General features: G+C 38.9%; 1 protein-coding gene across 4 annotated transcripts in view; it reads right to left on the bottom strand.

Moving 5' to 3' along the window:
* Positions 1-5329: 5329 nt before the first annotated feature.
* Positions 5330-27119, bottom strand: part of LOC143036944 (uncharacterized) — a 91926-nt gene continuing 70136 nt past the window's right edge. For 3 of the 4 annotated variants that reach the window (XM_076204976.1, XM_076204973.1, XM_076204975.1), the window contains exons 2-5: positions 22864-22933; positions 9904-10410; positions 8814-9160; positions 5330-5661 (exon numbers count right to left, since the gene is read on the bottom strand). In XM_076204976.1, coding sequence (XP_076061091.1) covers positions 5599-5661; positions 8814-9160; positions 9904-10402 — 909 coding nt within the window. In that variant the 5' untranslated portion in view covers positions 10403-10410; positions 22864-22933 and the 3' untranslated portion in view covers positions 5330-5598. The remainder of the gene's footprint in view (positions 5662-8813; positions 9161-9903; positions 10411-22863; positions 22934-27119) is intronic. The other variant, XM_076204974.1, reaches the window with a different exon arrangement.

The following is a 27119-nucleotide window of genomic DNA, read 5'->3' as shown; positions in this document are numbered from 1 at the left end:
AGTCATAATCCCAGCAATTTTGACTTCAACAGCTCTGACTTAAGCCAGAAATCATGACTTCTGCAGTTCTGCCTTCAGCCAATAATACTGGCTTCAAAACTCATCACTTCAGTTACGATAGTTCCTGTGGCTGATAGTAGTTGTGGAATTGGAGTTGTGCATGTATCCCTGCTTCTATGGTGCAGAACTTCCTAAGTACAAGCCAGCTGAGCTGATATCAATACACTTCCAACCTTTCAAACTCTGCAACAAAAATTATTCACAGCTTCACTAGTCTTAGGTACTAACAGCAGTACAGCTTTTAAACCCATAATTAACACTGCTCCTGGATTACCAGCACTTTTGCAAACTAACTTGACACTCATAACAGACACTGCATAAAGTGTACCAACACCACTTTCACAGCATAACAATACTTATAATGTACACTGCGAAAGGAGTGCAAATACTGCAATTAAGTTTATATCTGTAGGAAGCAATGTACCTGATGTGACAACACTTCTGAAGTACAGTTTTGCACTAGCTTAAGTATAACAGCAATAAGTAAAACTTTACTCTAGTAGCAGTGCCTTACAAGTACAACGTTTCCACAGCATACCTCTAAATGCTTAGCATACACAATTTCTGGAGTACCTAATACTTTGGCAGGGCATCAAACTTTGGAGAAAAATTAGTAACAATGCCAGCAGCACTGAAATAAAGGTGATCTCGATAGCTTTTTTGATTCTATTACAAACATAATAAAGAGTGCGGAGACATTGTGCGCATGCGATACAGTTGGCTGCTTGGCCCAGATATTTGCCCAAGAGATGAACAAAACTGACACATGAGACACAGTTGGCCAAATCCCTGACGACCTACAAACACATCACACATGTATTCACTTTTTTGTTGATGTGTTTCGAGAACAATGTTATTCCACAATTTCTGCCTTATCAAATCTCAAGTAAGATCTGACAGATTCCAAGTGATTTCCATTCATGAAGAAAATGGGAGGGAGAATATGTTTCTTACCATATAGTGTGTGACATACAAGAATCTCATGGAGGGCAGAGGGGCAAGAGTACCAAAATGCAGTATATTATGGCATCATTCACAGTTTCGGAATTTTTCTTTTCTTTTTTTTGTGTTTTTTGTTTTTTGTTTTTTGTTTTTTTGCTTTTGTATAACCAAATCACTTCACAGATGACAAAGCTACCAAGGAATTCGACTAACCAAGTGGAGGACTGGAGGATGGGATGGGGTGGGGTGGAGGGGGTGGGGTGGAGGGTCATCACACAGCCCAGCACACTGCCCATTAGGGGAGGGTTAGGGAGTGACAAAATCAAACGGCACAAAAACAAAGGATGATGAATTTGCAGATATTGAATGAAGTAGTTAACTAAGGCAAAATATGTATTACATGACCCATTCATAAAATAAATGTCACATTTCCATTCAGTTTGGCAGAAAAATATATGGGGGTTTTACGGGGAGGGCGGGAAAATGAAGCAGAGGTTGTTGGTCTGTCCACACATTTGCGTAAACCACAATCAACCATGATATACACATCCATCATTTACTAGTGAACATGTCCATCATAGGTCACAACAAGCAGAAATGAACGGATCTCCATTTGCCACCAGGAGCCATGATAAATATGTGCATCTGCTACACAGGGTCATGTGAAATCTAGGTACACGTGACAAGCTGCCGAAGGGGCCATGACACCCAAGACCAGCTGATACAGCTGACCATATGCCATGACCAACTAAGACAGCTACCATACATGCCATGGCACATGTGATTAACAGCTACTGCTGATTCTATGTACCCTGGGACACAAACTGCTGAGCTGGTTATGTGCCATTGAAAAATATTCTAGACCTTCTATCTAATGCCCTATAAAAAAGCCTGGTGCTGTGGACACTGATAGAAAACAAGAACTTTGTATGGCATTTCTACAACTTTCCTCCACAGAGTCTACAGGGAAAAATATCACCGTAGAAATACAATATTACATTCCTGAAATCTATCGAACATGGTACAACAGCTAAAGGCTCCCTCAGAATACTAAAGGAACATTCAAGAATATGGCCAAACTGCTACAGCTGGCTATGTTAAACCAGCTGCTAAAACTCCCCACAAGGACCAAGAAACACATGATCAGCTGCTGCAGGTGGTCACATAATACCCCTTCAATATTTGGAAAATTTTCAAATTCTATTCTGACTAAAACTAGACAATATTACCAAGCAGATACCAGCCATGGGAATAAAATGAGGTTTCGATCACTCAAAACCCCATTTGGTCTCGCATCTATATGCTGAATAAAATCGTCTAGCACTAGTTAGAATAGCATCTGTAAATGAAACGACCATAGTGAAGGGGTAAAGGAACATTAGCTCATCTGGTGGAGGTAGTCACAGGGAACTATGGTAGAATCCATTAGCAGCAGCTGGCCACAAGGAACTATGGTTTACAAGCTCATCTGATACAGCCAGCCAGTTGATAAAACAGTTCCCATGCCCAGCTGCTACACTGGATAATAAGGAACCATGGCATTCATTCCTAACTCCTACAGCACACTACAAGGACCCCTAGTCCACATGCCCACCTGCAGAGGCAGACCACAAGGACCCATGGTTCACATGCTTAACCCATTACCCAGAGGTTACTTTCTAGATGTTATTTTAGTTAACTCAAGTTACTTTTTATTCAGTGGAAGAGAAACCTTTACACTCACCAGAAATGACTCTTACACCATCTCATTTGAATCATTCCATTCTGGTACAAGGTCTCTTTCAAGATGAATAAAACTGCCTTGTATTAGCTAGAATAAATCTAGAAATTGGCCACGAAGCAGTGATGAGTTAACGGCTACAGAACACTAAACAAAACCATGGTACAGAGGCCTATCTGCAATGGCAGATAACAAGGAACTAGGATCCAAGTATAGTATCAAACACAGTAGCCACAGCTGGTTTTCCATTTGTCATGACAAACCACTTGACATCACCCTTTACAACATTCAAGTTGTGTAGGGGATATGTTGTGGGTCTGTCCACGTTGATGAACCATGGTGAGGCTACTTTTATGTCTGTTTGTTACAATTAGCCAATTCAGACTACAGTACACATGTCCACAGTGAACCACAGTACAAGTGAACAAACACATCTATCATGCCCAGAAGAACCAGATAAACATGTCCACTTGCAACAATGGGTTGCAATATGTTAACATCTTCAATGCAGTAACACACTTTACTGATTTTGCTCTGGCCAAAACTAGATTTCATCCAATTAAAGGTTAGGCAGACCCCATACTAAAGGGTCCTTAGTGAATCATTACAAATCTTTAGTCCAGGGTCTGCCCCTTTCCTGAATAAAAGTGTCTGGCATCAACCTGAACAAAACTGATAAAGTAGGTCAATATGTTGAAGGGGTTAATGCTAGGCTGCAAGGAACATGCAAGTACCACTGAATCCAAGCAACATAAGAGTCAGTTTCTCTAACACCGGCCCTCTGCTGGCCCTACAGGTGTGGGGGCAAGACACATCAGTTTGCACGGAATGGCAAAATATGTGCAATTTCAGTGTTGGCTTGGTTGCAACATAACATACAGTTTTAGCTCAAAATTACTTCCCGTGAGTATTTTTGCCTCTGCATTTAACAATCATGTTTATAAAAAGGTATACGAAATATCTTACATTGATTCAGCCTATTTCACCAATATGCTGCCACTACATCAACAAAATGACTTCCTAACATTTCTTGATTCAAAATAAGTTTTCCACTAGAGTAACAAAAGCACCAAGGCAGTTCTCTGTAAACTGGAATGACAAACGACTTCCAGCTTCCAGAATTTCTTACATACTGTGTGGTTACAATGCCCATGATAAGGAGGTCCAAACAACGTTTGCGGGTTGTGTCCCACAATTTCAGCGGATCTTCTGGCCATGAGTGCGAGTGAAAATGTTCTTCTACAATATAATGAGAGTATGACGATGGTCTTGATCTGCTCCCCATGAACACTGTCACCAGACAGCAGGCACAACATCCAGTGTGCTTTCAACTTTCAAATCAGTGATGCTTAGCATGAAGGCAACTTGACAAAAAAATAAATAAATAAATAAATAAATAAAAATAAATTAATAAAATCATATAAACAAGTAAAGTCTCTACAACAAAGAGTATGAAGCCTTTTGGGCATAGTGACAGCATAAAAGTTAGTCATGTGAGCTATCAGAGGTAATGATCTGATTCATGTCAAAATCTTAACACTTTGCATAAATTTTCTCATAAGGATACTGGCTTTCCCAACACATGACGTGAAAGGGTATTACCCTTAATAATACTTAATCTATGTATTATGATTACCCATATCAAACACAATGGAAATTTCCCATAAAATAAGGCTAATACCATAACACATCAAAATGCCCTCGTGATTGTTCTTATAACAATGGCCAAAATGATTCATGGCTGAAAATTGGTCTACTCGACCAAACAAGGAGTTTCTAGACTAAAATACATAATGTTACAGATTTTGGAGAGTTGAACTTTGGAATAAAATGCCCTGAAATAATCATGAGACACACACGTACAATTGTTCACGGCAAACTAGGCTACACCTGCTCACAGAATACAAGGCATACCTGTTCATGGCAAACAAAGTTATTCCTGTTTACAGTATTGCTAAACATACTCACAGCAAGTATTACTACCTCTGCTTACAGTAAACAAAACTACACCTATCCACTGTAAGCGAGGTAACCTGCTCACTGCTAACAAGGTTCTGTTTGTTGTGAGCATTGCAAATACCTGCTCAAGGCAAACAAGGTTACAACTGCCCACTGTAAGGCTACATCTGCTCATAGTACAGAAAGATATACTTGCATAAAGCAAGGCTACAACTTTCCATAGCAAGCAAGGCGACATCTGTTCACAGCAAGCACGATTAATACCTGCTTGCTGTACACAATGCTATCACTTGATAACAGTATGCCTAAAGTTCCTCACACTGAGCAAGAATACACCTGTTCATGGCTAACAAGGTACACCTGTTCATGGTAAGCAAGGCGACACCTACTCACAGCAAACAAGACTACATCTGCTCATTTCATCCTGACTATACCATCTCATGCTATACAATGCCTGCCCACATTTTGGTACTATATATAGTACCACATACAACTGGTACCAAATACAGTCCTGGACTATAATAGCTGGTTTGACCAAACATTTTGGTACCACATCGAGTTTCATACCAAATGTTTTTTGGTTCAACACCGAATTTGGTATTGCATGTAATTTGGTACAGTACAAATTTGGAAATCAAAATGATTAGGTTACATCATACAATTTAATACCAAATGCAATTTGGTACAAAATAAACAATTGTATACCTTACAGTTTGGTACCACACATATTGGTATCAACACAGTTGCCATATAAAATTGGTACTTCCCACATGAGCCCTTCAGTCATGACATGGCATCACAAAACTAACCCATCCCAACCACACACACTACACAACAACAGCTCGTACATGCTCAGCTTCTCAGATATCTCTTTTCACACTTAAACTAAACAAACAGGACTTTGCCACCCGACCCTACTAGCAAAATGAAAGGGACAACTCGCCCCCATTCCGCCACTGTGTCACTGCACGCGTTTTCATCTGCAACCAAAGAGTCGAAATTAATATCTATATCACTACCACTTTTCAACATTCAGCTCAACAACCACTTGACAACTTCATATACAGCATCAAGATATACATTACAATCTTACAAGTAATACTATTAAAACATCTATATCCACAAATAAGCCACTCTACTATACACACAATACTAATTACACAACAAAACATATTGTTTCTATCACACTGCACACATAACAGAAATAAATTTAACAAAATATGTTAATACCATCTAAATCAAATCAACACTTCATAAAAATATGATTTATATGTGTGTATAAAGGTGTCTACATATATATTCAATATACCATAATACAAATACATACACATGCACATATGCATATACACATGCACATACATTTCAATACTAATGTGTGTGTGTGTGTGTGTTTGTTTTTTCATCTACTGGTCTTCTTCTTTGAAAGGGGTATTGTGATTATCCCTCATACTCTTAAGGAAGCTTTTTACGAACTACAAGTGTAGAATGGTATGAAAATCACAATGGCACAATGAAATGAACTGGACACAAAACAGGACCAATGTTTCAAGAGTTGTAGAGGAATGGGACCCTGCCTCTTAAGCCATACTACCAACAGCCCATGGATGCCCTGGTATTCTAATCAAAGCAACAGGTGTTTCAAAAACCTCTGGATATGACAAGCCCAGTAGACTTTGAAACCATATCAAAAATGTTATTTGCATCCAGTACAGCCTTTACATAGGCTCTAGATTATTAGGAATCTCATCATATCTTCATCCTTGATTTTACATCATAAAGAAGTATACAAGAGGTATAAAGAAAGAGGAAGCTAAAGGCAGATTAGTGGGATGTGTGCAATTTCTTAATAGGACTAATTAAAGACACTGACAGATTGGAAAAAATACAATGGTGAGTCACAAAACTGATTCCAAATATCAAAAATAAATAGTACAAAAACTGACTAAAATATATGACTCAGAGGTGATTTGATACAGGTCTTTAAGATTCTAAAGGGAGTTGACAATAAAAGTGACAAAATTTTCACACCAAAAGAGAATCAGACAAGAAATAATGGTCTCAAACTGTCAGGGGTATTGGCTGCATGTTATTGTGGGGTTAAAAGCTGCTAAGTAGCATATAGAGTTTGGAAAGATGTACAAAAGAAGGATGTCGAAGATAAATGTGGGCAAAAGTAAGGTGATGAGATGTACAAGGGGAGAAAGTGGCAGCAGACTGGAAGTGAATTAAGGGAGAGAGACTGGAGGAAGTGGATAGTTTTAGATATTTGGGTGCAAATGTGGTGGGAAAGGGAGGAGTGGAGGTAGAAGAATATTGATTGAGAGAAGCAAATAAATGGTTTGGAGGATTAAAATGTGTAATGAAAAATTGACATTTGGGAATGGATGCTAAAAGGAGATTGTATGGAGTGATTGTGCCAACAGTACTGTATGGGGCAGAAACATGGAACAAAAGAGAGGAAGAGAGTAGTTTGAATGTGTTTGAAATAAGGTGCCTGAGAAGTATGATAGGGGTTACTAGGCTGCATAAAGTGAGAAATGAGGAGGTGAGGAGGAGAACAGGGGTGGAAAGGGAGTTGGGAGATAGGGCTGATAAAAAAGTATTGGGATGGTTTGGACACAGAAAGAATGAGTGAAGAAAGGTTAGCAAAAGAGGTGTGGAAGGCAGAGGTAGAAGGAGTGAACATGAGTGGGCAACCAAGGACGAGATGGATGGATGGGGGTAAAAGGGGCACGGGGAAAGAGGGGAATGTCTGTTGAGGAAGGACAGGAGAAGACAGAAGATAGGGGTGAATGGAGAATGGTTGTGTATGGATAATGCTGTGATGCATGAAAGGTAGTGGGTGGGGGATGGGAAGTGTAGAAGTATGTATTTACCTAGTTGTTTTCTACAGGTGGGGAGCTATGTTTGTGGTATCCCATCTTTGTATCTCACAACATCTAGTTTGTTCTTAAATTCATGTATGGTGTTTGTACACCAATTTATTCCAGACATCCACCACTCTGTGTGAAAAATAAACTGACGTAGCCTGAAGGGACTTCTCCCCGTCTTCTCCATTTCTGCATGAGGGGACTGAGAGCCAGGGTTGCAAATTTAATGAAGTGCCCTTGCTGTGGATGTGCTGTGTCTTGCAACACTGTTTCTGACCCAGGGCAGTGGGTGAGATGTAGGGATGACCTGTTATTCAGGAGGAGCCAAGATAAAAGGGAGGGAGGGGGGTGGATGGGAGTGGAGCATGTGGGGATGGAATGGGCGGAAGTGGATTTTATGCTTTTGTTTTTTGGCTGCCTCCTTTGTAAAGGGCAAAACCCTTTTATATATATATATATATATATATATATATATATATATATATATATATATATATATATATATATATATATATATATATATATATATTTATTATTATTGATCTGTCCATTTATTATCATTTACTATTTACCTATTTTATTATTTAAATTTACCTATTTATTTCATTATTATTTATATCATTATTTTTAATTATCTATTTATTTATTTACTTATTATTTATAATTTTTTACATCCAGCCTAATTATAAACCAAAAGGTCTCCTGTAGGCAAATTTGTGGCACATGTCTAAAATCGAATTGTTTCGGATTTAGTATGTAGGTCTCCAGATGTTTAGTCCATCTACTTTTGATGACTTTCTCACAATTTTAGCTACTGTACTTGTAAGGGAGACCAATCTATAGTTTGTTGGGTCTCCCTTGTTTCCCCCTTTATATATTGGCATGACACAGCACATCCACCTCATTATAAGCAGGGATAACCAGGTGATCCTTTATAAAAGGAAAAGGCCAATAGATGAAGAAATGTTATGTGTGTTGGTGTGTTTCACACAAAAATGTATATGCACAACATACATTCATTCAAAAAAACATATAGACTTCCATATATCAATTTAAAACTTTCCCCTCTAAAAACAAATATAAATCCTCATGATTTTCAGAAAAACAAGGACAATGATGCCAGGAACATTTGATTACAGATGCACTGAGATGCTTCCTCATGAAGCACATGAGAAGGGTGGAGTGTCCGATAAGCAAAGGGAGGAGAATCAAAGGCGCAAGAGGGCCCCAGCAGAAGCATTAGGGTTGGCCCCTTGTCTTACCTGCTGCATCTTTTCAAAGTCTAAACACGGCCGATGCATTTGGTGGGGTCGTGGGGTGTGTCTGTGTCGCTTACGGGGCGAGGCAGCTCTTGCTCCTTCTGCTCCTCTCACTGCTCCTCCTCCACCCCCTCCACCACCCCCTCCTCCTCCTTCTGTTCCTCCTCCTCCTCCTCCACTTCCACCAACCGCCCCGGGAGATTCGCTTGTCGTTTCTCGTTCATTACTGGCAAGGCTCAGCATTTTTGAGGGCGGAGGTTTGTGGGCCTCTATAGGGGGCGACGTCCGAAACTGCACTGGAGGGCGGTTCCCAGCTGTCAGGACATATAGCTCCTCATCACTGCTGCCTGCTGACCAAAGAGAAATCACATAAGAATGCATCATTTATTGTATGCCGAGGTTGTCGTAATCTGTTTGGTGTCCAAACAACCTACCTTGTTTTCACTTCAGTCTTGACTATTTAATTCTTAATACAAATATGGGGATCCTAAGCACATTGATGTACTCATCAAAATAGAATTGTGAAAAAATAAAGGCTTGCAAGATCTAACTAATTATTCAGTTTCAATCCTAGGTCTCCAATATCTTGTATAACAAAGTAAAGGTGACCTCAATAAGGAAGAAAGGGGCTTTTGGTAAATGTGAATGATACTCGTTTTAAGTAAAAACTTTCACCTTTATAAGGTGGGTGGCTGAGTCAAAGCACACACTCACTTCATATATGTCATAAACCCATTAATTTATCCTTCAATCTCAGCACTTCATGGAAAAAGGGGGTCATCCCTCCTCAATTGTGGTCAGAAAAAATAGTGCCCTTTTTTGTCCTTTGATACAAAATGAAACAATGGATGAGTCTGATCATTAGTTGCAGTACTTTTATCCAGATATATACTAAATGCTCCTTTGTAACAAAATATTTACAATTTGTTAAAAAATTGACTAAATAACAAAAAGAATAATTTGAACCAGCACTGTCACTGTGCATAAAAATACCCTTGACCAAGAAGCATTTTCTACTTATCTGAACATAAACAACCATTTTGTTTGTACATTTGCATTACAAGTGATACATGAGTAATAATAATAATCCAACCTGAGTCTGTGAGGGAGAGCCTGGCCACTTGTGACCATTTACGCTTCTCTGGAGGTCCTGGGGGTCCCATTTCTCGTGGCCAGGACCCCGTTAGTGTTTCCAGCTCCTCTTCCGACGAGTGGTGTTCCACCGGGTCACAGCCATCACAGTCACTGACAAAGGCAGAGTCCAGCACAGGTTCGATGGGGGACTCAAGGGCAGGGGAGGTGCGGGGATGGTGTAGCCTCGGCGTCCGGGATCTCCGTGTGTGGTGTGTGTGGTGATGAGGGTGGTGGTGATGGTGGTGATGATGGTGATGGTGGTGGTGTTGACTTAGGTGTGGATGGTGAGGATGGTGGTGTGTCGAGGTGGTGGTGGAATGGGAGAGGTATGTGGAGGAAGGTCCTGGCAGTTCAGCATCCCCTCCCAAGGGAAGGTCATCACAGGTGAGTGTGTCCGTACTCGTCTGACTCGTGGGTCGAGACCTCACGCTACAACCACTGGACACCTCGCTCGACATCTCGCTACCTGTAATGCAATAAGAACACATCAATGAGTCTGGCATTTTCTAGTTTACGATTATCTTCTATGACAAAAAATTCACACTAATACTTCCTCTTTATGTATCTCTTAAACATATCATACTGTCCAATAGTCATATATGTTAATATTCTGTTTCCCAATATATATATCTTCCTATATATGTTAACTTTGTAACCATTTTGTAGCTGAAAATTCTGAGTGGAATAGTCATGATATAGCTCCATGATATATGGAGAAATTTAATTTTGACTTCCCAGGGAAACAAGATTTAATGCCAGAAGGTTTAATACAAGAGGGAGGGTGGAGGGGTGTGGAGTGTTTTCAGGGATGGAATGGGTGGGAATGATTTTATGCCTTTTCCTTTTTGGCTACCTCCCTAGTAAGGGGGAAAAAGCCTTGGTATATGTATGTATGTATGTATGTAATTCTGGCACACATGGATACATGGAAAGAATGAGTGAAAAAAGACTAGTAAAAGAGGTATGGAAGGCAGATGTGGAGGGAGTGAACATGAGGGGACGTCCTAGGATGAGGTGGATGGATGGGGTGAAGGGGGCTTTGGGGAAGAGGGCAATGTCTGTTGAGGAAGGACGGGAGAGGACAGAAGACGGGGGTGAATGGAGAATGGTTGTATATGGATGATGTTGTGATTGCATGAGGTGGAATGGGCAGGGAGGTGGGGGGTGAGGTGGTATGTGTGAGCAAAATTTGACGCAGCCCGAAGGGATTTCTCCCCGTCCTCTCCTTTTATGCAATGGGGGGACGGAGAGGGGGGGTCGCCGATTTTATGAAGCGGCCTCGCTGTGGATGTGCTGTGTCTTGCGACACTGCTTCTGACCCAGGGCAGTGGACAAGGTGCAGGGATGACCCGTCATCCAGGAGGTGCTCATATAGGAGGGAGGGTGGAGGGGTGTGGAGTGTATTCAGGGATGGAATGGGTGGAAATGATTTTATGCCTTTCCCTTTTTGGCTACCTCCCTTGTAAGGGGGAAAAAGCCTTGGTATATGTATGTATGTATGTATGTAATTCTGGCAGTCAAGTTAAATTCCATATGCATTAAAGATTCCCTGACAATGACCCAGTGTGTAAAAGAAGTGACCTGGGTAAGAGGAGATGACACTACCACAAGATTTGATCTGTTACTAACCAGAGCCATACATCATCAGTTCCTTAAACTACCTTTGCCCAATAGGGAAAAGTGACCAATTTACAACTGACTTTCAGCTGGAGGATGAGGAAATAGAGCCAAGGAATAAATCACACAGGCAAAGGAGACTCAATTTTAGGAAAACAGATTACTTAGGGTTGAGAAAATTCTTTGAAGAAACAAACTAGGAGGAATTCATGAATACCACAGGAATAAGGAGGAAATGGGAAATCTTTCCCAACATTTACAACCTAGGCATAAACAAACATATGCCAAAGACAAGAGAAAGGAAAAAACAAAAAGAAGACTGGTTTAACAAAAAGTGTAAGACTGTGAAAAAGGCCAAGGATGTAGCTTGGGAAAATGGAGAAAAAAAAAGAAGCAATAAAACAAAAGAAGCTTACAAACAAGCTAGGAATGACTATACCAGAATTCTCAGGAAGAAAGCAATTTTGAAAGAGGTGTAGTACATACATACATATAACAACTGCTTTTTCTCCCTTATGAGGGAGGTAGTTAAAGTCAATGGCATAAAATCCACTCCCACTTATTCCATCCCCACACACTCCACCCCTCCCTCCCTCCCTCTTTTCTTGGCACCTCCTGAATGATGGGTCATTCCTGTATCTTGCCCACTGCTATGGGTCAGAAGCAACATAGCAAGACACAGCACATCCACAGCAAGGCCACTTCATTTAATCGGCAATCCCCCCTCTATCCCCTCATGCAGAAAAAGAGAAGATGGGGAGAAAACCTTTTGGGCTGTGTCAAAATATCATTCACACACACACTCTCACCCCCATCCCCCACCCACTCCCATGTATCACAGCCTCATCCATACGCAACTATTCTCCACTCAACCCTATCTTCTATCTTCTCCCTTCCTTCCTCAACAGACATCCCCCTTTTTCCCAATGGCCCTTTTACCCCAGCCATCTATCTCATCCTTGGTTGCCCCCTCATGTTCACTCCCTCCACTTCTGCTTTCCACACCTCTTTTACTAATCTTTCTTCACTCATTCCTTCCATGTGTCCAAACCATCCCAATACTCTTTCATCAACCCTATCTCCCAGCTCTCTTTCTACGCCCACTCTTTTCCTCACCTCCTCATTTCTCATTCTATCCAGCCTAGTAACCCCTACAATACTTCTCAGGCATTTCATCTCAAACATACAGAAGAGCAACAAAGTTAGTCCCTAGCCTGAAGGATTTGTCTTACCCTGAACGATTGCAGAAATTAGACCTTCCTACACTATCATACCGTAGATCAAGAGGGGACATGATAGAAACCTTTAAAATTATGAACAATTTATATGATAGTGAAGTGAGCAGGGGATTATTTATTGAACTTGCTGGTTCGGTGACTCGAGGACACACCAAGAGGATCTACAAGCAGCGCCCAAGATTGGACATCAGGAAATTCACTTTCTGCAGTCGTGTTGTGAACAACTGGAATAGTCTTCCTGATCATGTTGTGAATGCAAATTCAGTTGTGAGTTTTGAAAAGAGATTGGATAGTGTATGGAAACATCAAGATCAAATATTTGATTACACAGCTCAAATAAATAACAAACACCTAGACCACAGTGACCACTAGACCCCAGATGACCTAAGTATTAGTTATTTAGAGCCGGAGTCACAGGCTCAATAGCCTCTTCTGGGACCCTTCTATGTCTATATTTAAACTCTTCCTCTCTTATATTTCTTGTTTTTATCCCATACAGTACTGTCGGCACAATCACTCCTTCATACAATCTCCTCACATCCATTCCCAAATGTCTATCTCATTACACTTTTTAATCCCCCCAAGGCATTTACTTGCTTATCCCAACTCCACCTCCACTCCTCCCTTTCCCGCCACATTTGCATCTAAGTATCTAAAGATATCCACTTCCTCCAGTCATATTCTTACCCCATTTCACATTTCCTCTCTTCTTTGCCTTCTTTATCTTATGCTTTACTTCTCTTCTCTTTTCTTTGTATCTCTCATATGATTCTCTCATCCTATTTTGTAACCAATCTGTGAATATTTGTTTCTTTTCTTCTACAACCTTTTTTGCTTCATCATCCCCCCATTCACTACCCTTCCTTCTATTTCCTCCCATCCCCCTTGTTCCACACACCATCTTTGCACACCTTGTGACTCCCTCCTAGAAACATCCCCATTCCTCCACTCCTAGTTCTACCTTATCCTTCACTCCCTTCCACGCTTCTCTCAGCTTCTTCATGTACTCCTCCTTTTTCTCATTTAAGCATTTACCCTAAACACCTCCCTACCTTCTGTCCTTTTCCTCTTTTTTCCATCTATCCTCCACTCTCAACTTACCTTCCACCAAAAAGTGATCTGATATTCCCCCGCTCTCTCCTCTTAGAACATGTGCATCCAAAATTTTTTTTACTCTTATGGTTACCACTATATAGTCCATTAACGCTCTACCACCCTTCCATCCACCACCCTCTCCCATGTGTACTTATGCTTGACTTTCTTCCTAAACTGTATTTGCTATCATCAACTCTCTAGACACATCTCCACCATCATCTCTCCACCATAATTTTTTCCTGGAACTCCACACTTCCCAACTACTCCATCTATTGGTTCATCTCCTACCCTGGCACTGAGATCTCCCAATAGCACTATAATGACATTTCTCAATAAACCCTCTATACACTTATTCAAATATATTCAAAAAACCTTGCTTTCCTCTACACTCTTCTCACTACCTGGCCCATGTGCACTTAAACCCACATTTCCCTTCCCAGTTTCACCTTCATCCACATGGTCTCTATCACAGACAAAATGATGTGGGGCTTTGGTCCATAGGAGCATCCCATATAGACCCTGAAGTATCAGCTGCATGCTACTGAGCAGCTTTTAACCCCACAATAACATGCAGCCAATACCCCAGACAGGAATATATATATATATATATTATATATATATATATATATATATATATATATATGCAGACACACAACCACATGGGAGATGTTCACTGGATAAGCAGATTAGTGTTACTCATTGTGGTGGAAGCCAGGAGTGAATGCAGTTCAAGTCCTGCCCAGCAGCATGTTCACAGTAAGAGCATACATTAAATTCCCTGCTTTTCAAAAGTCCTCCATAAGGAGTCACCCCCTTGGTTTCATCTGCGAGGAGCCCATGATATCAAACTGAATATTACATATAAATATATATACATATATATATATATATATATATATATATATATATATATATATATATATATATATACATATATATATATATATATATATATATATATATATATATATATATATATATATATATATATATATATATATATATATATATATATATATATATATCACTGATGAAAAATGTAGTAACATGTTTATATATCACAATTAATACCACAGTTGGAGCAGAAGAAAAGACTGAAGACAAGTTGTCTATATATTCTGACTGCTAACTGCAGTCCTCTTCAGCAGTACCTACCTGAAGGGGACTGCAGTTAGCAGCCAAAATATAAAGACAACCCATCCCGTCTTTTTTTCTGCTCCAACTGTGGTACTAGTTGTGATATGTGTGTATATATATATATATATATATATATATATATATATATATATATATATATATATATATATATATATATATATATATATATATATATATATATACATATAAATCTAAGCTGATATACTGTGTATCTATACATCTTATGAAAGTGATACATGACATTGTTGGTTGCATACTTTCATACAACCTTTAGTCAGTGCTAGAACAAAAAATATCTCATGAAAATAGTATTTGTTCAACTGAATACTATTATACACTTAATCAAAATGTAACCTTTAAATCTAAGTTTACTACTTCTCCACTATAATATTTCTTAAGTGGCACCTACAGAAAAGATAATACTAATAATGTGGCAAATACAATCTTCGTTATACTGATGCAATTATCCCATCATAATGCCTGTTCTAAGTTCTTTATATACTTCAACAGGAGAAAGAAACCCTCCTAAATAACAATGGGCTTAGTATAATAGGCTTTCTTTTCTGACATATAAAACTGGCATGCACTGGGAGATTAACACAACTTGAATAGCAAGATTAAAAAAAGGAACAATAAACCAGAGGCTCCTAGGTGGTCTTAATCAACACTCCTTAGAGTGCATTCCAAAGTTTATTACTATAATAATTAGTAAATCCTCCAAAATTACTTGAATAATTACTAATGACATAGTAATCTAATAGGGATACTGAAAAGAGAATTTTATCTGTCTTTCAGTATGTGGTCCACCAAAAATTAATCATAAATTCTTACAATTTTTCTCCATCTTTCAAGCCTTTGATTGATACTCTAACAAGCATAGGTATGATGTGTCTTTCCTTGAAATATCTATATATATAATTCAATACCTCTCCTGGGGAGGGGTAAGTCACAGCATACTTTTTATTTGACTTTTCCTGAGTCTATTCATTTTGCAGTTTTTAGTCAACATCTAACACACATGGGAACACATTGAGAGCATTCTTGTCCCACACCACAGGATGTTATGGGAAAAATATCCTACACTAACACAACACAATCCATGACTGTGCCTTATATGACCAGTGTCGGCTAGTGTGAAATTACAGGCATTTTGCCAGTGAAATTTGAAGCAACAATTATAATCATTATGTTGATAACGTGTGATGCTCGCTGGTTGAGCAGGTAAGAGCATTGTTATTTGAGATGGAGATCAGCAGATGCTGATCAAGTCAGCCTGGCAGCAAGCAAAACCATAGAAAGGGCATCATACTACACTCAATTCTGTTTTAAAATGTCCTCCACAAGGAGGCACCATTCTATCCCTATGTGGGAAAAGGAGCTGATGACATTAAACTGAATCACGTTTAATAAGTCTTCCCACTAAGTGGACTACTGACGTATACACACTTGGGTAGTTGTAATCCTATAAAATGGATATCAGAGAACTTCATCTCGCTGCCACCCATCTTTAAAACCCATCAACACCCTAGTTCTGTCAACTGGGAGAGCCCCAAGGGATTGACCCTTTTTTCTCCAGATTAGGCTCACAATTTCTCTATCATCTTAAATTCACTTCCTCCACATTTTCACATGAAGGGAGTTGTCAAAGGGCAACTGCTCCCATCCTTCTACTACAACAAGCCAATAACATGGCAACACTTCCATACTAAACAACACAGACCATTCAAAACCATGACCAAAAGACTATGAAAATAAGTTTATTAGCACACACTACTTGAAATGCTTTTGGAACTAGTAAGATAAAACAATATGCAAGTAAAAAAATTGTAAACAAAAATATTTTACTCAATAGTACAGCATGTACACTTTATTTTGAAACTATTTTGAGAATAAAACTATTGATTCCTTTGCTTTTTTTTCCCTAAATCAGTGAAGTTAATGACCTATAATTTGCACAACTCTCACTTTCCAACACAAGCACTATTCATTAACCAACTCAGGATGTCATTCAACTGTCATGTGAAAATAGCATTTGTCAAGCTGAATACCTTTATATATATATATATATATATATACATTGTCGTCGGCATCCCCTCGTTGTCTGAGGAAGGGAGGACCCCCGTTTCCTTCTCTTCAGGATGTTCCTCCATGTGTGTGTGTGTATATATATACAGACGCTCCTCTACTTACGTTAATTTGTTTTACGTTTTTTCGATTTTACGTTTGAACTGACTGTAAAAAAAAAAATGTAAAAAAAAATAATTTTGAGTGAATTTTTTAGTTTAGCGCGCTCTCCGTAGTTCAAACGATACTTACGCATGATGCTGCGTCCATTGTTTACATGGCACAAATGACAGACTGAACGTGCCTTGCCTCATCATCCTCCTCCCCCTCCTCCTCCACCATCTCAATTTATGTTGCTTGAATTTAATTTATTTGAAATTAATGTTATTATTTTACAATGTTATGTGTATAATTAATGATTTAGGGGTGTTTTATAAGATACGGTAATAGAATTTACGGATGTATAGTACAGTAACAACTTACGTTCATTTTCAACTTACGTTCGGCCATTCGGAACGTAACTAAAACATAAGTTGAGGAGTGTCTGTAAATATATATATGCAGAAAGGCCACAAGCAAAATAACAGAAATTAGACCGAGTGCTTTGGTCCTCTGAGATGTTTTCAAGGTCTGAATAGACAAAAGTGCTTGATCTATTTTCTGTTATTTTCCTTGTGGTTTTTCTGCATAGCTAGAACCTCCTTTATACCTTTCTTAAAATCTAAGTCCCAGTCCCATACAGTGCCATCAACACAATCACCCCTTCATATCTTCTTTGTATCCATTCCCCGATTCCTATTTCTCATGACACTTTTTCATCCTCCAAGACATTTACTTCCTTCTCTCATTCTACAATTTACCTCTATCCCCACTCCTCCATTTCCTGCCACATGCATACATATATACATACATATACCAAAGGCTTTTTCCCCTTTATAAGGGAGGTAGCCAAAAAGAAAAAGGCATAAAAACCATTCCCACCCATTCCATCCCTAAATACACTCCACTCCCCTCCACACTCTACCCTACCTCTTATCTTGGCACCTCCTGGATGATGTGTCATCCCTGCATCTTGTCCACTGCCCTGGGTCAGAGGCAGTGCCGCAAGACACAGCACATCCACAGCAAGGCCACTTCATTAAATCGGTGACCCCCCCCTCTCCATCCCCTTATTCAGAAAAGGAGAAGACAGGGAGAAATCCCTTTGGGCTGTGTCAAAATTTTCCCACACATACTACCTAACGCCCCATCCTCCCACCCATTCTACCTCATGCATCACATCATCCATATACAACCATTCTCCATTCACCCGTCTTCTGTCCTCTCCCTTCCTTCCTCAACAGACATTCCACCCCCTTGTTTTACCTCTGTTTCTAATCCAATAATTATATGCACCATGTCCTACACTGTTGGGTGGTAATGGACCTTTCAATTTTGTCTCTACAATTCCCATTATGTCCGGTTCTTTTTCCTTTAGGTAATCATTCAGTTCGTTCAAGCCTGTTATTAAGCCATCTATATTTGTGTAAGACACTTAATTTTCTGCTACTTCCATTGTGTTTTCTGTTTCCCTTCTGTTTTTCTCTGCTATGAACCATTTCCTCACTTTCATATTCACTACTCTCCAATAGAATTTCTCTTTTTCTGACTCTGTTCTTTTCTCGTTTTTTTCCTTAGCTTCTAGTCTTTTTGTTTTCTCATCCTCTCTTTCCTCTTTATTCATTTCTCTTTTTATCCATACCTGTTTATATTGATCACTGCTAGTTTCCCTGTTTTTGCTAAGATATTCTCTGCTGTCGTTTGTGACCTGAATTTAACCTTAATTGGTCTGGTCTTATCTGTATTGTATTTCCCTAGTCTATATATTTCTTCTATTTCTTTCCCTGTTTCTGGTTCATCTTCTTGAACTACTTCTAATATCTTATTTACTTTTTCCTTTTCCTCCTTTATTCTTGTAGTCCTATTTGGATTATACTTCTCTTCCATCCCTAATATAATTATACATTTCTTTTTATCCGCTAAGTCTCTTACTATATTCTCCTTCTCCCTCATCACTTTAATAACTGTGTCCTTAGTTTGTTCTTTCATCTGCTGTTCCACTATACCTCTAAATTCAATTTTATTGTTCTCTTGTACTTTTTTCCAACCACTTACCTCTTTTGCTACTCTTTATTCTCTTTATTATTCCTCTTTAATTCCTTATTCTCATCCTTTACTTCTTTTAACTGTTTTTTTAATTCTTCTGTTTCTTTAGTTAGGTTTTGATTCTCCTTCTTTAGTTCTTCCATTTTATCAACTCTTTGGGTAACTAGCATTAATTGGTTAAACATAACCTCCCATGTTTCGTTCATTTCTTTTAGTTTTTCCTCTAGATTTACTAGTCGGGGGAGGTTGTCATTTCCTCCCTCATTAAATCCATGGAAATAATTATCTTCACCTTCCATTGCACTGCTCTTATCTATATTTCTAATTTTTACATTTTTATTAATCTCTTCGACTTCACCACTGTTGTCTGCCCCCTCTCTTGTTGACATACCATCTGACCTCCTGGGCCCATTCGTCCCCTTCCTCATTTCCTTCCATTTTCCTCAGTAATCCCTTCCATTCTCCTTTTTCCTTACCTCCCCACTACACCACAAGTTTTCCCCTTCCCTATTAATACAACACAGGTACTCCCTCGTCATTGAGATCCACGAAAATTGTAGATTTTTCTGGAGTCCACACTTCATTGTCACTTCAACCGATGTGTGTGTGTGTGTGTGTATATATATATATATATATATATATATATATATATATTATATATATATATATATATACACACACTATAATAAAGTAGTAGCCTGTCTGTTTGCTTGTTTGATCATGAACTAGGGTTTTGCAGATAGACCCCCATAACCATATATATTCTGATACCCTATCCCTCCAGGTACTTGGATAACTATATTTCATTTCCAAAAAAACATTATTTTGGTTAGGGTTAAGGGTTAAAGTTAGGTGGGTTATGGTTAGGTGAGTGATTATTCAAGAACTACTCCTAGGTTTATGCAGATAGACCCCTATAAACATATATCTTCTGAATCCTTATAACCCAAGGTACTTGGAAAACTATCTTTCATTTGTCTGTCTGTTTGTTTGTTTATTGGTTTGTTCAGGAACTCCTCCTAGGGTTTTGCATATAGACCCCCATAACCATATATATTCTGATGCCCTATCACTTCAGGTACTTAAATAACTATATCTAATTTTCAAAAATAATTTTGGTTAGGGTTAGGGTTATGTGGGGTTAGAGATTATTCACAAACTCCTAGGTTTTTTCAGATAGACCTCTATAAACATATATATTCTGAAACCTTATAACCCAAGGTATTTCGATTACCATCTTTCATTTGTCTGTCAATTTGTTTGTTTGTGTGTATGTTCATGAACTCCTCCTAGGGTTTTGCAGATAGACCCCCATAACCATATATATTCTGATACCCTATCACTCCAGGTACTTGGATAACTATGTTTCATTTAAAAAATATATTTTGGTTAGGGTTAAGGATTAAAGTTAGGTAGGGTATGGTTAGGTTTGGGATGATTCAAGAACTCACGGCAACACGCGGGTAATTTGGCTAGTACAGACGCTCCTCTACTTACGTTCATTCATTTTACATTTTTTCGATTTTACGTTTGAACTGACTGTAAAAAAAATTTGTAAATAAAACATTTTTGAGTGAATTTTTTAGTTTAGCGCGGTCTCCGTAGTTCAAACAATACTTGTGCATGACGCTGCGTTCATTGTTTACATTGCACAAACGACAAACTGAACATGCCTTGCCTCCTCCTCCTCCTCCTCCCCCTCCTCCTCCACCATCTCAATTTATGTTGCTTGAATTAAATTTATTTGAAATTAATGTTATTATTTTACAATGTTATGTGTATAATTAATGATTTAGGGGTGTTTTATAAGATATGGTAATAGAATTTACGGATGTATAGTACAGTAACAACTTACATTCATTTTCAACTTACGTTCGGCCGTTTGGAACGTAACTAAAACGTAAGTTGAGGAGCGTCTGTATATATATATATATATATATATATATATATATATATATATGGGGATGGAAAAGGAGATGGCAGATAGATATTGGGATGGTTTGAGCACATGGAAAGAATGACTGATGAAAGATTAGTAAAAGAGGTGCACAAAGCAGAGGTGGATGGAGTGAACATGAGGGGGTGACCAAGGTTGAGATGGATGGATGGGATGAAAGGGATATTGAGCGAGAGGAGGGTATTTGTTGGGCAACAAACAGAAAAGGCAGGAGATAAGGGTGAGTGGAGAATGGCTGAGTATAAATGATAATGTGATGCAAGAAGGAGAGTGGGTGGGGGATTGGGTGGTTAGGAAGTGGTTATGTGTGAATGATATTTTGACGCAGCCTGTCTTCTATTTTCTACATGAGGACACAGAGGGGGAGTTGCCAATTTAGTGAAGCAGCCTTGCTATGGATATGCTGTTTTGCTGCACTGCTTCTGACCCAGGGCAGTGGGTGGGATACAGAGATGACCCATCATCCATGAGGAGCTAAGATGAGAGGGAGGAAAGGGTGGTGGATGAGAGTAGAATGAGTGGTGGATGAAATGGTTGGGAGTGGGTATATTCCTTTTGACTTTGGCTATCTCCCTGGTAAAGGAGAAAAAGCCCTTAGAGTATGTCCATGATATATATATATATATATATATACACACACACACACATATATATATGCATGCATACATACACATACCAAGGGCTTTTTCCCCCTTACAAGTAAAGTAACCAAAGTCAAAGGCATAGATCCACTCCCATCCAGTTCATTCCCACACACTCCACTCCCATTCAGCATCCCTCCCTCCCTCTTTTCTTGTCTCCTCCAGGATGATTGGTCATCCCTGCATCTTGCCCACTGTCCTGGGTCTGAAGCAATGTAGCAAGAGAGCACATCCACAGGAATGCCACTCCATTTTATCAGTGACCTCCCTCTCTGTCCCTTTGTGTAGGAAAAGAAAATATGGGGGAGAATCCCTTTGGGCTGTGTCAAAATATTTTTCATACACCCTCACCCTCCTCATCCTCCAACCACTCTCTTCCATGTATCACAGCATAATCCATACACAACCATTCACCACTCACCCCTTTCATCTATCTTCTTCCCTTCCTCAATAAACATTCCCCTCTATCCCAACGTCCCTTTTACCCCATCCATCCATCTCATCCTTGATCATCCATTCATGTTCACTCCCTCCACCTCTGCCTTCCACACCTTCCATAAAGGCCCAAAAAAACATCCTTACCTTTTTGTAAAGCTTTCTCACATATCTGTCTTACCACACAAGTCTAATTCACACAACCCCTAGTTGTCCTAAACCCACACTCTTCCTCCTAATGATATATATATATATGTATATACATATATATATATATATATATATATATATATATATATATATATATATATATACATATATATATATATATATATATATATATATATATTCATATATACATACACACACTCATATTCATTCTTGTTGCTGCCAGCCCAAAAGAACCTCTACTACTCAAATACTAGTTTGAATAAAACTGGAGGAAAAGTACTGCCACACTAAGAATTTCATTCTGGTCAAAACCAAACAACTTTGTTATGCACATCATATCATTCACCCCTCAGTGGATTAACATTTCTTTATCACTACAAACAATAGGCGCCACTTACCGGGCTCTGCTTCCTCGTAGACGTGTTCGTCATCCGACTCAGTGCCAGAGTCACGGTCCTCGCTGCCCGTCTGCAATAAGCAGAAAGTTAGATTTGTACATCATACAAATAAGCTAACAAATACAAGGTTATCTGAAAGTATTTTTCAGCCTCATTTTCTTGCTGGTATGTGCAACAAAATATAATGCAAAAGTATAATCTGCAAACTTACAAAAAAAAAATCATGAATTTAAACAATATTATTGTTTGTATACAAGTTATAACACAACGGGTCAACAAAAACAGTGCTTCAAAATAAGGCAACATCCCACATGTATTAGTATTCTATATTCTATTCCTGTTATCATGGTAAACTGAACTATGAAAGGTGTGCAACATAAGCACAAATAAAGTAAATGCTACATAAGTACACAAAAGAATGGCAAGAGATTTTTTTGTTTATATAAACTTATTACGCTCATAGAGCGTCAAACTTAGTACAGTGGATATTTTCTATTCATACATAGTAGGCATGACGTGCAGGTCATGTTACTACATACAGTGAAGCTGTACAGCAATAATAAGAACATCAGAAAGGAGACTGCAAGAGGCCACAAGGCCCACACAAAGCAGTTCCATTACATCCTGTAAGGGGAAATATATTAGTAATCAAGGTGATCTAAGCCTTAGCATCCACCAAAGTGTGGGTGTCAAATTAGGACAGTGTTTAGATTATTGTCAGTTAAGAGAAAGTGACACACATGCATCAAGTCTTGGTTTTGGGGCAATAGGTCTCTTAATGAGGGACAATCGAGACATTAGTGGTAGAGACTGTTGGCATTGGGACAGTTCCACAGCTTGCAGGTGGAGTAGTGTGGTACATTCCCCACCTCAGAGACTCTGGGTGCCAGGCATTGAAGTCCCCCATGTAGATCACACTGTGAGACATGGGTAGGGGAGGGCAGTGAGATTGATTTTTTTCTGGAGATGAGTAAACATTGCAGAGTCTTGGGTTCCCATTGCCTATGGCTTATCTCAGAGTTGAAATGTCATGCCATCACAGATAGAGCAGCGCAGAGGTTGATGGGGAATGGAAGAGTGAATGTAACTTATAAGGCCATTCCTGACATGATGGACATACAAAACGTAGCCCGAGAGCAGGGGTGCCTCTATCCCAGGATCGTGGCAGCCAACAAAAGCTTCTTGGATAAATATAACTTGTGGTCGGTGGTGACCTACATAGGTCTTGGGAAAAGTCATTTTTGGATAATTGTTGATGCCATAAGCATTCCAAGTGATGATATGAAATTTCATCTCGTTAGCGAAGTCTGCCTTTGGGTTTACAGGTGGTGGTGGAGATGATGACGTGGAGGTGGTGCTGCTCTGAGGTGTGCGTTGTTGTGGTTTGATAAGTATTTGGTTACTGAACCTTTCAAACCAGCTGGTGAGGGCTTGAGAAAGAGAAAGAGAGCACAAAAGAGAGGAGAGAGAGCAAGATAAAGCAAGAGAGGAGAGAAAGCAAAAGGGAGAGAAGAGAGAGAGAGAGAGAGCAAGAGGAGAGAGAGAGAGAGAGCAAGAGGAGAAATCAAGAGAGAGCAAAGGATCAAGGAAGATCTGGAGAGATCAAGAGAGAGAGATGGTAGGCTACTTGTTTCACCATAGTTAAATGCAATGTTTTGATCCCTTCTATATCAAATATCACTTTTCCTTTATTTTGATAGCTGCCAAGCTATTTCATTAACCTTTTCCATGGTATGCCCTTAGCAATGATGGTATTATCATGATTAACTCTTTACATACCAAGAAAACCTTTTTTTTCCTGACTGCTGTATTGCACTCATTCCCAATGAACTCTTTACATACCAAGTAAACATTTTCTTCTCCTGGCTACTGCATTTCACTCATTCCTATGACACCCCTTTCATAGTAGAGGTTAACTTCACTTATAATTCCAACCACAAATCCATCTCAAGTTCATGAGTAAAGTTATACAAGTTGTTATGATGTGAAATTGGTGGATGTCAATATAATATTCAAAATACATGGAAACTGAGTATGATTTGTGAAACAATTAGAATGACTGCCATTTCTTGGCAGTGATTGTATATATGTAGAAATACATATACTGTACAAAGAAATCCCCCTCTCGTAACAAGGATGGTTGAGTCAAAGCTTACACCCACCCTACAACCAATCAAAAACAGGTCAAAGGTAATGTAGCAGGACACAAGTGCTTCTACGGCAGGGCTCCACACCCTGCTTTACCCCACTGTTTCATTATTTGTCAATTCCCCACCCTTGTCTACTCAAATTTACATATCGGACAAGAAGTATATCCATTTGGTCCATGTCCTTTCCTCATCCATTAATAACCACTCCCCTTTCATCCCATCCACATAATTTTTTATCTTCTCAATTACACTCCATTTACTTCTGTTTTCCATACTCTTTGCACTAGTCTTTCCTCACTCAATCTTTTCAAATGTCCAAATCATCTTGGCATACTCTGACCAGCCTTATCATCCAGCTTTCTATCCAGCCTTGTTCTCCTCCTCACCTTCAGATTTATCACTCTATCCCCCTGTATAGGGTATTGACTGCAACTTTCAAGCAGTCAGTATCTTGAGTTTAGTGACATCTCTTTAAACCAAGTCAGTCTGCAGCATGATACAAATCACATATATACAACAATCTACCACCTGTGCCACACATCCATCTGCACAAGAACACATTCACATTCAAATCACACAAAAGTTCTTCAAGACAGACCACGAAATTCACTACTCCACCAAACCAAACCCCAAATCAGCCTCATAGAAGAAACACTCAAGAGAAGCAAGAACCACACTAGCACCCTCACATTCAGGTAACATCCTGCATTAACCTAGATGCAACTGTTACAATGAAAAACACAGCACCTCATCTTAGACTGCCCCATATTAGCTACTCTGGAACACAAACATGATATTTCTTCCTTAAAAGACCTATGGGCCAGTCAGGTGGCTCTTGCCAGTTACCGAGGAAACTCAGGGCAATAGATTGATTAGTAGATTGATCATCCACTATACTTCTTAAACTTCATCTCAATTACATTTAAACTGATTGTAATTGTAATAGCATAATTTCCTCATATCAACTCTTACAACAAAGATGCAATACAACTGCAAGGTACAAGGCACCATGGTATACCATGTACAGATAAGGTACCTATGCTAGTATTTTTTATTACAGTTCTTAATGATTTATCTTGTTTCTTTAACAGTTTTTGTGTTCAAAATAACACTGTGCAATTATATACTAAATTGTTATTCTAAGATATTTTTCATTAATTAAATCTAAATCATGACTTTTATTTATCACTAATCTGAATTACCTTTATCATCTGCCAGCCCAGCTGTTGATGAATACAGCCATGATCAGATCTGAATCTAATTTAATCAACATGTAATTAAATTCTCCATTACTTGTGTAAATAAAAGATGGATTGCACTTTGAAATAAATATTAATCCTATCTTAATATAATTCTTTATTTACTTGCAACACAATACAAATTTCAATTTTTGAACTGCAATCACCCCTCACAACCTTGGATCATACAGAAGACCCTTTATCAGGAAATGGCTCTTTAATAAACATATCCCAATTTTTGTAAAATAATTTCATTAAGCTTTGGGATGACTAGCTCATAAAGAAGTTAATGCCTTAATCCAGCAAATGCCTTGCTACTGAATAAAAATGCCTGATAAAACAAATTTCAACCAATACTCCACTGGCTGTAGGGGATGACAATTTGGTCCTTTTCAGACTAGGGTCTCCCTCGTAAGTAATCAAAACAGTATAGTGATGACCAGACAATACACAGTTTTAATTCATGCTGAAGGGTTTAGGCCATTTCTGTCATTGTACAGTATTAAAACTTTTCCTGTTTGGATAAGTCATCTCATATTGATATGCATTCATTATCATACACCTATTTGCAAGCCAACATGATTAATACCGGCAATTGAAGATTTACTTGGCCAAGAAATGCTGATGTATCTGAAATTTGATAAATACTGTATATGATTTCTGTGGACTATGCTAGTATAATACTGTACTTCCTTCATTCTTTAAACTACAGTACTGGAACCAATAACTGGTACCTGCTAGTGGTGGTCTTGCATGATGGATGGTGGAGAACCACTTCTCTACTGTCCATTTTCAAAAAATTTTGACACAATTAACCTACACCTGGAGGTGCAGCCCTGAGGGGGTGGTCCTTGGCTCCCAGACTGGA

This window comes from Oratosquilla oratoria, chromosome 21 (genome assembly GCF_046742065.1).
Source record: "Oratosquilla oratoria isolate Oo_2021 chromosome 21, ASM4674206v1, whole genome shotgun sequence".
Classification (NCBI taxonomy): domain Eukaryota; kingdom Metazoa; phylum Arthropoda; class Malacostraca; order Stomatopoda; family Squillidae; genus Oratosquilla; species Oratosquilla oratoria.
Note: the sequence above shows the minus strand (reverse complement) of the source record. Positions and strands in the feature narration are given on the sequence as shown.